This window comes from Vicia villosa, linkage group LG5 (assembly GCF_029867415.1).
Source record: "Vicia villosa cultivar HV-30 ecotype Madison, WI linkage group LG5, Vvil1.0, whole genome shotgun sequence".
In the NCBI taxonomy this organism is placed as follows: Eukaryota; Viridiplantae; Streptophyta; class Magnoliopsida; order Fabales; family Fabaceae; genus Vicia; species Vicia villosa.
The window spans coordinates 150,723,901-150,738,420 of record NC_081184.1 but is presented as its reverse complement, the minus strand read 5'-3'; the positions used below and the strand labels follow the sequence as shown (position 1 = coordinate 150,738,420).

General features: G+C 35.9%; 2 protein-coding genes and 1 non-coding gene across 4 annotated transcripts; 1 reads left to right on the top strand and 2 right to left on the bottom strand.

The window, feature by feature from the left end:
• Positions 1 to 4,167: 4,167 nt before the first annotated feature.
• On the bottom strand, positions 4,168 to 4,239 carry TRNAH-GUG (transfer RNA histidin (anticodon GUG)). Its single transcript has one exon. It is a non-coding gene; the product is annotated as a tRNA-His (tRNA).
• A 155-nt stretch (positions 4,240 to 4,394) lies between these two features.
• On the top strand, positions 4,395 to 8,861 carry LOC131603180 (5-oxoprolinase 1-like). 2 transcript variants are annotated; one of them, XM_058875453.1, is made up of 2 exons: positions 4,395 to 4,573; positions 4,831 to 8,861. In XM_058875453.1, the coding sequence occupies exon 2, from the start codon at positions 4,856 to 4,858 to the stop codon at positions 8,651 to 8,653; it is 3,798 nt and encodes a 1,265-aa protein (XP_058731436.1). In that variant the 5' UTR covers positions 4,395 to 4,573; positions 4,831 to 4,855; the 3' UTR covers positions 8,654 to 8,861. The 2 variants fall into 2 exon arrangements, with proteins under 2 accessions (XP_058731436.1, XP_058731437.1); XM_058875454.1 differs by having other exon boundaries at positions 4,431 to 4,544.
• An 11-nt stretch (positions 8,862 to 8,872) lies between these two features.
• Positions 8,873 to 11,106, bottom strand: LOC131603181 (uncharacterized). The gene has a single exon (XM_058875455.1). The coding sequence runs from the start codon at positions 10,605 to 10,607 to the stop codon at positions 9,441 to 9,443; it is 1,167 nt and encodes a 388-aa protein (XP_058731438.1). The 5' UTR covers positions 10,608 to 11,106; the 3' UTR covers positions 8,873 to 9,440.
• Between the last annotated feature and the right edge of the window lie 3,414 nt (positions 11,107 to 14,520).

The window sequence follows — 14,520 nt, the reverse complement described above, 5'->3', positions numbered from 1 at the left end:
ACTGCTATTCTTTCACTTTCTCTTAAAACAAGATTACAAGTTTACAAGAATAACAAATAACCTCTCTCACCCTAAATTAGGATTTGCAGCTTAGCAATGATGAGAGACTAGTATGCTATTTATAATAAAACCTAACATACTAACTAATGGGCTTTTTCCACAAGGCCCATTACACAAGTCAACTTAATAAACAAGCTAACTTAACAAATTAGGGTTTAAACACTAAAACCTAATTTAACATGCTAACAACCCTAGCATCTTCGACACAAGCATGTGAACAACCTTCGACTTCATGCTTAACCCTGTCGAACCAAGAAGCTACCCTTCGGCCATACTAGAGTTCGATCCAAAATCTCACACTTAGGATCTAGAGTGGGGTGAATAGATCCCACTAAAAATTTATTAGTTTTTAAAATTTGTTTTCAAATATGGCTTGTGGAAGGGCTTCGGAATCGACTTGCGTCTATTCCGAACCACTATTGGTAGAATCGGATATGCGGTGAAACCTTTAATAAATTTGAGAAATACTATAGATGAGAAGGAGATTAAATCAATTGGTTTTTGAAAACTATTCATTTGAACAATTAAACACTCAAGCACCTACTTCCAATGAAATATAATTGACAAATTGACTTGGTCAATTTATCAAACACTTGTTGTGCAAATGTTTTTATGCACAAACAATTTCACAAATAGTTAGCGTGCAATTGTTAGCAAGTCAATGTGATCTAAGTGTGGTTGATTGTGAAATCCAATTGCAGTTAACAATTGTAATTCTTTATACAAAAACAGTTTTGTGTCTCAATTTAACACTTAGAGTTATTATCGAGTTAACAATTGTATACTAATATCAATAACAAGTAATAGAGAAATAAGGAGGAACACTGAGATTTGTTTAGGCAGTTCCCTTATTGGCCTCGCTAAGGGTACATCTGCCCCCAATTCCAAACGGGAATTGAGATAATTTTTATTACTTTGCAAATTGTTATTACAAGAGAAGTTAAAGCAATGAACAAACAAACTCGGTTTTGATGTCGATTATTTATCTTATGTCCTCTTGATCTTAAGCAAGATCAAGTCGCCCAACAATCTCGAATCAATCCTACGTTTACCGTTACTACCTTGACCAGACCCACCATTCTTCAAGGCTTTCACTCGGCTGATTTGCAATCGTAAATTGTTGTCACCCAAGAAATTTGATTGATCCTCCGTCTACCATTACTCCCTTGTACGAACCCACTGTTCTTCAAGGATTTCACTCGGCTGAATCGAATCCAAAGATTTTTGTCAAAAACCCCCCAAATCAATCCGATCTTGGAGGAAAAAACCCCAATTGTTTTATTCAATGAATCCCCCAAAATTCTTTACCCAATTGAAATCTAAAAATATCTAACCTTGGATGTTATCACTCTCAATATATGATCACTCAAGCAAAAATGATTATGTGTATTTGATGAATGAACAAGAGAAAGAATGAAGATGAGAAGAAATTTTGCCTCTTTCAGGTTTCAAAGTTGTGTTTACAAAGATGCATGAATGTATTTATATACGTGTAAGAAAGAAGGCAAAAACTGGAAAATTCGTGCAAAAAAATGTCCATAATTGAGCGATGCGTCGACCTCCAACACCTTGTGCGTCGATCTATACAAGGAAGTGAGGTCTATAAGTGATCATGCACATCATGTGTCGACCTACACAAGGCAGTGAGGTCTAGAGAGAAAATGCACAGCATGTATCGACCTCTAGCATGCCATGCGTCGACCTACAACATGTTATGCGTCGACCTACAACTTCCGAGCTTCGACCTCTGGCCAAAAGAAGTGTTTTTCATGAAATTTTCCTTTTCTTGCATTGTGGAGGTCGACCTCCAAGAGCTATGCATCGACCTATGGTATGTAAATTCACCCAAAACCATGTTTTTGACTTGTGAAATTGATCCACATGCATATGAACAAGTTTAGAATGATTAGAAACATTTTTATGCAAGAGTGGACATTAGGCTAATAGGAATCGTACAATACATTCTACTTCTAAAGACCTAGTTTTGACATCACTCAAAATAAACTACTTGAGGTATGCACTAACATCCCCTAAATATGAGAACCCTCTTACTTTCATTCTAATACTCTCCCTAGGGTTTAGACAATTACTATATGGTTGAAAATATGAAACATTCATCCCCCACACATACTTTCTTCTCTAGCTTATAGAATTTGTATCCTGGAACAAAGTTTTACAACTCAAATAACAAAGCAAACTCCATGCCTTAAGATATGAATGGAGGCGCTAGAGTGATGCACAAAAATAACACAAACAAAGACTCAAAATAAAAATCCTAACACAAGAAATCTTCAAAACATGCACACCTCTAACGTGAGCTTTGAGTCTTCTTAGATAGCAATCTAATTCTGGGCTTTTCCAATGGGCATTAGCAGCTTCGATTTCATCCGAAATTATAGGAGATACATTTGGATTTGATTTTTTCCACAAAAGTATCTAACAAAAGATATGATTTGTTATTTATTCAAATTCAAATTTTAATCTCCATTTAAATTTATAGGATCTTCAAACAATTGGCAAGCAAATCACACAAACGCATTACTAAATAATAGTAACAAATCTGATTGAAATCCCATCAAAAAATTTGCTCCTAACTATATCTATCATGGCCTGCTGACAAGGCTTAGATGTTGAACTGCACATATGCTCGAACATTGTGTTACACATGTAGAACATCCAAATTAACTCTCTTCCTATAAATCTTCTTTGTAGAGTAAATCTTAGATTAAATAAATCTTCCTTCCTAGCAAATCCAGTCAAATCTTCTTTGACTAAATCAAACCTAAATCTTTTAATTAAATTATATCATTCATATTTATGATTTAATAAAATATTTTTTAAATTGATTTGAATTAACAAACTAATTCCAACAACAATCTTCTCAATCTTAATTCAACATATACCTCGATTAAACTAACGATAATAATACATAAACCAAGATAAACATTATTTGAAATGAATATCATTAAGAAACTAATAGTATTTCTGTCAAAAAAAAAAAAAAAACTAATAGTATTGAGAGTATTAAGGATGACCGTGTAAATAATATTTTAATAGTCTTAGTAAAGGAGTAATTAAGAATTATCTTTTAAATATATTTAACAAAAATATACTCTTGTACTATAGAAAAACATTGGTAATAAAAGCTAACGGGCCTATAGAGACCTCTAAAATGTCATAAAGTGGGCCACATTTTACATCCACTTTTGTCCTCGCTTATTAAAACCTGATCATTACACACCAATATTTTACAACATTTAAAAACAAATGCAGATAGATATTGTTTTTTCGGTGCCTTATTTTAAACTAACATGTTTTAAGCATTCTATCATCTGGTTTAAAGTCAACAAACTAGATAACTTGTTGTAACCAAAAATAAAATCATAAACTTTGTGTTGTAGTGATATCATAGTGATCTATATGTGATATACATTTTACTGAATTTCTAGTTATAATTGGACTACTGCCTAGCTATACAATCCAATGGATCAATAGTCAAAAATCAATGCCAACACAACCTCCTAGATTTGACTAAACAGACTATCATCTAGAATTTTCCTTGTATATCTAATTTTGTGAAAGTGATTTTTTGTTGCATGTATGTAATAACTAACTCCACCAAACATGGTGTGAGCTACACTATAAAATCTCTAGATCTAGCACTTAAGTTGTCACTTGTCTAATTTATTTGGTCCAAAAATACACACTTTCACATTCAAAAATGGCATCTATCCGTTTCTTTTCCTTAGCCATTTTAATCATTCTGTCACTTTCCAGCATAGCCAAAATTCAAAGTGGTAGCAGCAGCAGCAGCAGAAAACTTCTGGCACCAACATTTCCTAATATAGGCAGAATTCCAGGCTTAAGGCTTCCTCCTTTACAACCAGTGACTGAATGGCCAGAATACAGATTGCCTCCACCCATCATCACTTTTCCACCAGTGATTGCCAAAACAAAAACAACAACTACCAAACCATGATCACATTGTATTTCAGTGCCATTCTTCATTATTCATATGTACTAATAATCAGTTGAATAAAAGAATGTTTCATGTCTATTATATATGCGCTCTATTTCTAGAAATCAGTGCACAAAAATATATCAAGTTGTGGCTGCTGGGATTCGAGCCCAGGTCTCCACGGCCACAACGTGGAATTCTTACCACTAAACTACAGCCACTTGATGCTAACTATTTGAAATTACAGTTTGAAATTACAATTACTAGTAAAAAAGACTATTGAATGATTACGTAATCTTCTATTTCCGTGATTAAAATTTATAAAGTTTGTGGTTCAAATAATCTAATATAAAGTTGAGGTAACAAAATTGTGTTTATTATCTATTTAATCCAAACTTAGAGATGGAAATATAAATAAAATTCCAATTTGACATCATCAAAATCCAATACACGCACACACAGAGCATAGAAGTGAGCAAACAGCCAACCACTACTTCAGCATCAGCAGCAACGACGCGACTCAATCGCAAGTTCGCAACATTCTCCAATTTTTGCGTAATTTTTCTCTTCATACGATACTCTGTTACTGCTTCCTCCGATTCATTTTCATTTTTAGGGAATCAATTCAGAATTTCATTTTCATTTCTTGATTCATTTGTAGATGATGCTCTGTGTTAATCAGGGAAATTGAAAACTTGGTTCTTTTTAGATGGATCTATAATCTGTGCATGTTGATTCTTCTGTATAGTTTTTAATTCTACTGCACCAATTTTTGATAATTAATTTATGTTTACTGAATGTGATAATTGCAGGCCCTTGTAATTGTATTCTAATAGGATGGGGAGTGTTACTGAAGGGAAGTTGAGGTTTTGTATTGACAGAGGGGGGACTTTTACTGATGTTTATGCAGAAATTCCAGGTCATCGTAATGGGCGAGTTTTGAAGCTTTTATCGGTTGATCCGTTGAACTATGATGATGCGCCGGTTGAAGGGATACGGAGGATTCTTGAAGAGTTCAGCGGTGAGAAAATTCCGCGGAGCTCGAAAATACCTACTGAGAAGATTGAGTGGATAAGGATGGGGACAACTGTGGCAACGAATGCGCTTCTAGAGAGAAAGGGAGAAAGGATTGCTGTGTGTGTGACTCGAGGGTTTCGTGATTTGCTTCAGATTGGTAACCAGGCTCGTCCTAGTATATTTGATCTTACCGTGTCAAAGCCTTCGAATCTTTATGAAGAGGTTGTGGAGGTTGATGAGAGAGTTGTACTTGTTCAGGAAAATGAAGAAGAAAATCAGGGTGGTTCTTTACCTGTTGTTAAAGGTGTTTCTGGAGAGCTTGTCAAGATTGTGAAGCCGCTTGATGAAGAAGTGTTGAAGCCTGTATTGAAGAATTTACTGGAGAAAGGAATTAGTTGTCTGGCTGTTGTTTTGATGCACTCGTACACTTTCCCGCAGCATGAACAACAGGTTGAGAGGTTAGCGTTGGATCTGGGATTCAGACATGTTTCTATATCGTCTTCTTTGTCTCCCATGGTTCGTGCTGTTCCTCGTGGTTTAACCGCTAGTGTAGATGCTTATCTGACCCCAGTTATTAAAGATTACCTGTCAGGATTCATCTCCAAGTTTGATGAGGGACTTGGCAAGTTGAATGTTTTGTTTATGCAATCAGATGGAGGACTTGCGCCAGAGAGTTCCTTCTCGGGGCACAAAGCAATTCTGTCTGGCCCTGCTGGGGGAGTCGTTGGTTACTCACAAACTCTTTTTGGTCTTGAAACAGAAAAGCCATTGATTGGGTTTGATATGGGAGGTACATCCACAGATGTGAGTCGATATGCTGGAAGTTATGAGCAAGTGCTGGAAACTCAAATTGCTGGTGCCATAATTCAAGCACCTCAGCTTGACATAAACACTGTGGCTGCTGGAGGTGGTTCAAAGTTGAAGTTCCAATTTGGCGCTTTTCAAGCTGGACCAGAATCAGTTGGAGCACACCCAGGTCCTGTGTGTTATCGGAAAGGTGGAGAGTTAGCAATTACAGATGCCAACCTTGTTCTAGGTTCTGTCATTCCTGATTATTTCCCATCCATATTTGGGCCAAATGAGGATCAGCCTCTTGATGTCAAGTCAACAAGAGAAGAATTTGAGAAGCTTGCCAAGAATATAAATGCTTATCGAAAGAATCAGGATCCATCTACAAAAGACATGACAGTGGAAGAGATTGCACTTGGCTTTGTGGATGTTGCTAATGAGACCATGTGCCGTCCAATAAGGCAGTTAACTGAAATGAAGGGTCATGAGACAAAGAATCACGCACTTGCTTGCTTTGGAGGTGCTGGACCCCAGCATGCTTGTGCTATAGCTAGGTCTCTAGGTATGAAAGAAGTGCTTATTCATAAATTTTGTGGGATCTTAAGTGCGTATGGAATGGGATTGGCAAATGTTGTAGAAGAGGCGCAGGAACCTTATGCTGCAGTTTATGGAACTGAATCTATTTTTGAGGCTTCACAACGAGAAGCTGTGTTACTGAGACAAATTAAGCAGAAGTTGCAAAGTCAAGGATTTAAAGAGGAGAGTATTTCAACGGAGACATATTTGAACTTGAGATATGAAGGCACAGACACTGCCATCATGGTCAAAAGGCTGATAGCTGAAGATGGAAAACCAGTTGACTATGCTACTGAGTTTATGAGACTGTTTCAGCAGGAATACGGCTTTAAACTCGAGAACAGAAATATTGTGATATGTGATGTTAGAGTTCGTGGTATAGGAGTTACCAATATATTGAGGCCACAGCCCATAGAACCTGCCTCTGGCAGTCCTATAGTTGAAGGCTACTATAAGGTTTATTTTGGAAATGGTTGGCAGGAAACACCTCTCTATAAGCTTGAAAAGATGGGGTATGGCCATACCATGTCGGGCCCAGCAATCGTTATGAATGGTAATAGCACTGTGATTGTAGAACCAAACTGTAGAGCCATTATAACCAAATATGGAAACATCAAAATTGAAATTGATTCACCCTTGAGCAGCATTAAAATATCAGATAAAGTTGCAGATGTTGTACAGCTCTCTATTTTTAATCACAGATTTATGGGCATAGCCGAGCAAATGGGAAGGACTTTGCAAAGAACCTCAATTTCAACAAACATCAAAGAACGGCTTGATTTTTCTTGTGCTCTATTTGATCCGAATGGGGGCCTAGTTGCAAATGCACCTCATGTTCCTGTCCATCTAGGAGCGATGTCTAGTACAGTTCGGTGGCAACTCAATTACTGGAGTGACAATTTGAATGAAGGTGATGTTTTGGTTACTAATCATCCTTCAGCTGGAGGTAGCCATCTTCCTGATATAACTGTTGTCACACCTGTTTTTTTCAATGGGAAGTTGGTATTTTTTGTTGCAAATAGAGGCCATCATGCAGAGATTGGGGGTATTACTCCTGGAAGCATGCCTCCATTTTCAAAGTCCATATTGGAGGAAGGAGCTGCCATTAAGGCATTTAAACTTGTTGAAAAAGGAATCTTTCAAGAACAGGGAATTATTAAACTTTTACAGTTCCCAGGCTCCGATAACAGTGGAATTAAGATCCGAGGAACTCGTAGGATTCAAGATAACCTATCTGATTTGCATGCACAAGTAGCAGCAAATCAAAGAGGAATTTATCTAGTCCTTGAGCTTATTGAACAGTATGGACTGGAAACTGTTCAAGCTTACATGAATTATGTACAGCTGAATGCAGAAGGAGCAGTAAGAGAGATGCTGAAGTCAGTTGGTCGTAGAATTTTATCAGAGTCAAATGAAAACTCTGTGACAATTGAAGAAGAAGATTACATGGATGATGGATCTGTTATTCATTTGAAACTGAGTATCGACTCTAACAAAGGAGAAGCAGTTTTTGATTTTGGTGGGACAAGTGCAGAAGTTTATGGTAATTGGAATGCACCAGAAGCTGTCACAGCTGCAGCTGTCATATATTGTATTCGCTGTTTAGTGGATGTTGATATCCCTCTCAATCAAGGCTGTCTGGCTCCAGTGAAGATTCTTATTCCAGAAGGCTCATTTCTATCTCCTAGTGATAGCGCAGCTGTGGTAGGAGGTAATGTGCTTACATCTCAGAGAATCACTGATGTTGTATTTACTGCATTTCAGGCCTGTGCTTGTTCACAAGGTTGTATGAATAATCTCACATTTGGAGATGATACTTTCGGGTACTATGAAACCATTGGAGGTGGGAGTGGGGCTGGACCTTCATGGGAAGGAACCAGTGGAGTACAGTGCCATATGACAAATACAAGAATGACTGATCCAGAGATATTCGAGCAAAGATATCCAGTTATTCTGCACAAGTTTGGACTTAGAGCAAACAGTGGGGGAGATGGACTTCACAGAGGTGGTGATGGGCTTCTCCGGGAAATAGAGTTTAGGCGCCCAGTTACTGTTAGTATTCTTTCTGAGAGACGTGTCCATGCACCAAGAGGGCTTAAGGGAGGAAAAGATGGTGCACGTGGTGCTAACTACATTCTAAAGAAAGATAAACGAAAGGTATATCTTGGTGGTAAAAATTCCGTTGAGGTGTTTCCCGGAGAAATTCTTCAGATTTTGACTCCTGGGGGTGGTGGATGGGGTTCTCCGGTGTAAGGTTTCTTTCTTTTGGATGAGAAAAGTCAATAAAATAGCTTCATGTAGGTTTCTTTCTTTTGGATGAGAAAAGTCAATAAAATAGCTTCATGTTTGATGCGTTACTCATGTAGTGTTAAATGTGTGTCGTGGGAAAATGCAAAACACACTCTGATATAAATCAATAATATTCAAATAATAAAATTTCTGTCTCAATTTCTTAGTTTAATTATTTTCAGAAATCTCCACCATAATTGAAGCATGACAAGGGCAATAAATATTGTCCTTCAAGGTAATGTTTTTGCATGGTGATAATATTATGTTTGCATTCCTATTCACACATTTCTCGGTTATCACATGAGTATCTTTGATCGATCAGAACTTTTCAAGGTTTCTCCGATGTCTCATTCAGAGTTAAAGGTGTAGGTAATATAACTACCCATATACAAGAAAATCTACTGTTGAGTTGCAAACTACTAAGCTTTATTCAGATCTCAAATGTTAATTAAATTAGACACTTTTCTCTGTGCATTAATTCATGAGAAGAACAACTGTGTACAATGGCAGAAAAAAGAACAGCAGAGAACTAGAGGAAACACAATCAATTCATTTGCATCATAATACCATCATCGATACAGTTAGCATTGTGGAAAAAAAAATATACAATTAGGTTGCATCAATGGCATACTCAGTTCTCCCTAGACATTCTTAAAAACTAGAAACAAATCAAACCAGATTACAGAGAAGCCAAGTGTGTAAAAGCTACAAAGCATATCATAGCAACACAGGATAACTAACACTAATTTATTCAGTCCCACCATTGGTGTACTGCAACTCCCTCATCCCTCAGCCTTCCATACAAAGCCAAGCACTCCCAATATGCTCTACCAATCTTCTTTCTCTTCTCATTCTGCCACCACTCATTGTTACATTGGAGGAACAATTCATCCACCAAGCAAATTGTATTTTTCCTCATCATTTCCTCCACCACATCCGCTTCAGCCTTCATCACAACATACTCATCCTCTTTCACATGTTTAGACAACCAAGCAGAAACATCAGTTTGGGGCACATCCGGCTCTTCTGATGTAATCTGTAAACTGTGAATTTGAAATTTGGTACCCTTCTTTGGGTAGTTTCTCTCAAACCATTCAATAGCTGCTTTGTTTTCCTCATGCAAACCCACACCAACAAACACTCTTCGCTTATAACCATCAAAAGAATCGCCCAACAACTCAGGCAGGTATATGATCTTCAAGTTCTTGTTTGCTTTGGCAGAACCCTGTCTTGGTGGCTCAAGGAGCACGTCTTCGAGACCCCTTAAAGCAGTTGCCTTAGCCACTGATGCAAACTGACAGAGCCTCCTCTTAGGCGATGAATCCGCCAAGCTATTTTCCACACCGACTTTCCTCAATGCTACAAAAATAGAATCATATCGCCTAAGATACACAACTCTATAATTAGATTGTTTTCTAAAACCAGCATTTGATGAGTAGTCATCAACACTCAAAGGAAAAGCTACAATGCCATTAACTTTAAGAACACTGTCAGCAGAAACCGCATCTTCAAAGCTTCGGGTGAACACAAAATCATAAGACTCATGATGCATAACCACATCAACCTCACTGTTCCAATTCAACAAAGAATCACCACCTTCAAAACCACGTGGAGGGCTCATAATAAGAGCCTTATCCTCCTTTTTAAGAAGACCCTCATCACCCAAATCATGAAGAAAGGAATTCAAAACGTCAACATTGATGGACACAGAAGTTGAAGCAGTAACAGCAGTAGCATCGAATCCAGTCAAAACTGACCCTTTCAGTAAGAACCTCAAGACAGGAAATGCAACAAGAACCAAAGACAAAAACAAAGACCGTGACACAATACGTAAAAACCTTGCATCAGTAACCTTAATCACCAAGAAAGGACCAGAATTAAAACCAACTCTTCCACCTTGCAGTAACTGCTTACCCATTTTTGTTAAGCTAAAAACGAAGAGGACCCAGATGCAGATAAGAGAAAATGAAGAAACAAGTGAAAAAAGTTGCGAAATTTAGCGAGTGCAGAACCTTGAAGCGGTGTGGTTTCCACCCACAAGAGCAACACGCTTACTCTGCTTTCTAAAAGAAAGGAGCATTAACAGTTTCATCCTCTCTACCTCCATGGTTTCTCGTTTTCCTATCAGAACGGTGTCGTTTTGGTCGCTTTGCTTTACCCAGTTGTTGCTGCCATGAAACCGCACAGCACCATCAGAGGAAGAGAAATTGATTGATGCTTGTGGATTGATGAAAATGGGAATTTATAAAGGAAGAGATAGAATTGATTGTGCTTAATTTAGGAATTGGATTTGATTTTGGTGCGCGTAAGAGAAGTGTAAATCAAATTTGTTTGGTTTTTGGTTAAATTAAGGATTTCTTAGGTTGGATAAGTTGTTCATGTTTCATTAAATTCGATTCGGATTGTGTTTCTCTTTTCTGGGCTTAGCTGGCTCAAATTTCCTATTATTTTTTTCACGCCATAATATATTTTTCTTATTTTAAATTTATTAATATTTACAATTTTTATGATTAATAATAATAATAATAATAATAATAATAATAATAATAATAATAATAATAATAATAATAATAATAATAATAATAAAGTAAGTAAGTCTTTCGAATGAAAATATAATTAAAATTTTAATATTACAAATACTATTTATTAAGAGTTGAGCTAATTTTTTTAAAATAGTTATCATAGATAGGGCCCTAGTAGTTATTGTAGATAAGGGATGGTACAAGTAAAGATGTCAAACCATGAGTATAATACCCCCAAAATTTGATCTAGCATTCTTCCATATTTTTATATTTCTAAATAGCTTAATACCCTCAAAATTTGATCTAGCATTCTTCCATATTTTTATATTTCTATTTAACTTTATACCCTCAAAATTTAATCCAGCATTTTTCAAAGTTTGTGCCGAGAGGTATGCGCAGTGGCCAAACATTATTCCTACCTAAGAATCGAATTCGGTATTTCCTAGATTGCATCTTTAGTAGGAGCTCCTTTACCACTGGAGCCTAAGTGTTTGGTTGCATTTTTCCGTATTTTTATATTTCTAAATATGTGAAAACCATATATTTTATAATTAATGCAAGGAATTTATATCAACTTTAAAGAATTAAAATTCCAGAATTCATAGATTTACACTTTAGAAATTAGTTTATTCGAGTCTTCGATTAATGCTATCTAATTGTTTTCTCTCTTTTTAATGGAATATTTAGCTCTTTTTAATCTTTCTTTTTAGAGGTATAATTTTTCCATTTCCTTAGCACTGTGAGCCAATTAAGACATATCTTTTAGTTGCGCACTTATACTCTTCTTTCGCAATATATATTTAGTCTTGTGGCAGCCATTTGGACTAGCTTGTATTCGAAGAAACTAGTGAAGCAATTATCTTCCATTTGTCAAAATCTAATAATGTAGTTATCGAGAGACTCGTTAGTTTTTCTTCAAATTTTTGCTAGGTCTATAACTTTGTTCATTAACTCACCCTTAAAGATTTGTTCATTGAAAGTTCTTTCCAAATGATAAAATTAAGAATCCTTTGGTAAAATAAGGAGGCAGGATGGTAAAATAAGTAAACACATCTTTGGTTAATGAACGTGAGAAATATTTCATTTTAAAATATTTTTTGTTGGCTAGATTACCGCACTCAGTTTGGTGTCTTTCTACATGCTCCATTATGGATTCTTTTACTTACTAGATAACTTATTGTTTTAGGGGATTTTAATCCCTTGAGGTATCTTGGTCTGGAAGACGACATTAGAAAATGAAGAAATGAATGTTGAGTCCATGCATGTTGAGAACTCGTTCAACCATGTTTTCCACAAGTTGTCCCTACATTTTTACTTTACTGATGTATGGAATCATTGACATTATTGTTTCTATTATCCATGCTCAAAATTTCTTAAGCGCCTTGTATGGGTGGCAGAAATCCTAGGGAAAGGCATATGAAGACATGTTTATGTCTACTCTTCATACTATTGAACCAAAGTTAGTTTAAAGAACAATGCTCTAAGTGATATGATGATTGTGGGATATTCATTAAGCAATATGAGCTTAATCAATTTAAAAAAATATGTACGTGATCTAGTTCCTACACCTAAAGGAAAGAATATTATTGGGCAAAGTGGATATTTAGATACAAAATCAATGAAAAAAGATAAATGTAATAAATAAAGTTACTCTACTCTAAGAACATCCCACATTATTTTAGCCATTTTACAATGTGAAATCGAGAAACACATTTGCACTAAAGGGGGGAAATTAGTTTATTTTGCTTTCAAAGAGGCCTTTTTAGTTTCATCCTTAATCCAATTTTTGGGGGCTTTATTAACCAAAACGCCATCAATGATACTTTTTGGGACAAAAGAAATTTTTTTGATAGAAGCCCAAACGTTTTTATCTACTGGCATAAAGTATCAAAGCACACATTCTTTCCGATACACATAATCTTCTCATTTGAATATAGGAGCTCTAATGTATGCACCCTTCAGATTGTCCTTATCCAAATTTATAACTTTTGAAGTTGCAAGACTTGATCAAAATACCAACTCTAAGACCAATTATTAGTTTGAATATGAGGTAGAATGGTCTAGAGGAGGGTTAAAGAGACATTTTCCTAATTTTTTTTTTCAAAATCAGAGTTAAAAAGCGTGGGGGAGAGAGGTTAAAAAGCATTTTAAAAGAGACTATGCAATCAAATTAATGTATAACTGAATTTAATGATAACAAGATGATGATAAATCAACAAATCAACAATATGGTAATTAATCCAATTAGATTCAAACAAATACTTTTGAATAGAGTTTAATTAAATGATACAACAATCTAGAATTACAGTCTTCCAAAATAATCACGAGAAATAAATGTTTAGTAGACTATATCTGACACAGACCTTAACTTAAACATTAAATTGTTATGAACATAAAATCCTAAACATGTTGAAAGCATTCCTCTCCATTACAAATTACTCTTCCCATATGTTTCTCGTAATAACAATATACAAATGTGTCATACGGGTCTTTTAGCAATACCAGAAAATTGTGTTTTAGCGTCAGACAAAAGCAGATGCTACAAGAACAAAAACCGACGCTAATTGCTATTAGTGTTGGCTTAGCGTCGGTGTCAGGGCGGCACCTCTAGCCTCGAAGCTAACAGTAGCGTTAGGTTGATGCTAGGTAGCGTCGGCTATGTGAGACGCTTGGCCTAAACTAAGACATGACTAGAAAGCCGACACTATTTAGTTAGATATTGCAAGCTTATAGAGACGCAACCTTATTTGTGTTCTTTCTTTAGTTTCGGCTTGAGTCGAGGCTAAGTACTTTATACCGTCGATTTATGGAAACGATATTTATCTTATACATAGCAAGCTCACGTCGGCTGTCTCTGACGCTAATAGTTTTTTATTGAATACAATTTCAGGATGTACCAATAACTATTTAGAAACCTACTTTTAAATAAACCACAAGATAAATAAGATATTCTCTTGAATTTGAATATCGAGTGTTGTTAATGTACAGGGTCCATAAATGTGTTATAACATCAATCAGTAACAAAAGGATAAAGCAACAATAAAACACAAATAAAAATGATTGGTTAAGATGGTTTTGGAGGTTTCATGTTGAAGTTGCATGTGATAAACACATTTTGCAACTTACAAATCCATGTCTTCTCATTGGCAGACAAAAGATACAACTATCAACAATAATTCTGCATCGAGATTGATATGAACATGATACATTCCAGTGACTACTAATGGAATGAACAGTATAACAGTATAAGTAATAAGTCAACAATCATTGCTAGTGACTGTTTAATCTTGTCAAATAATGTGACATGAA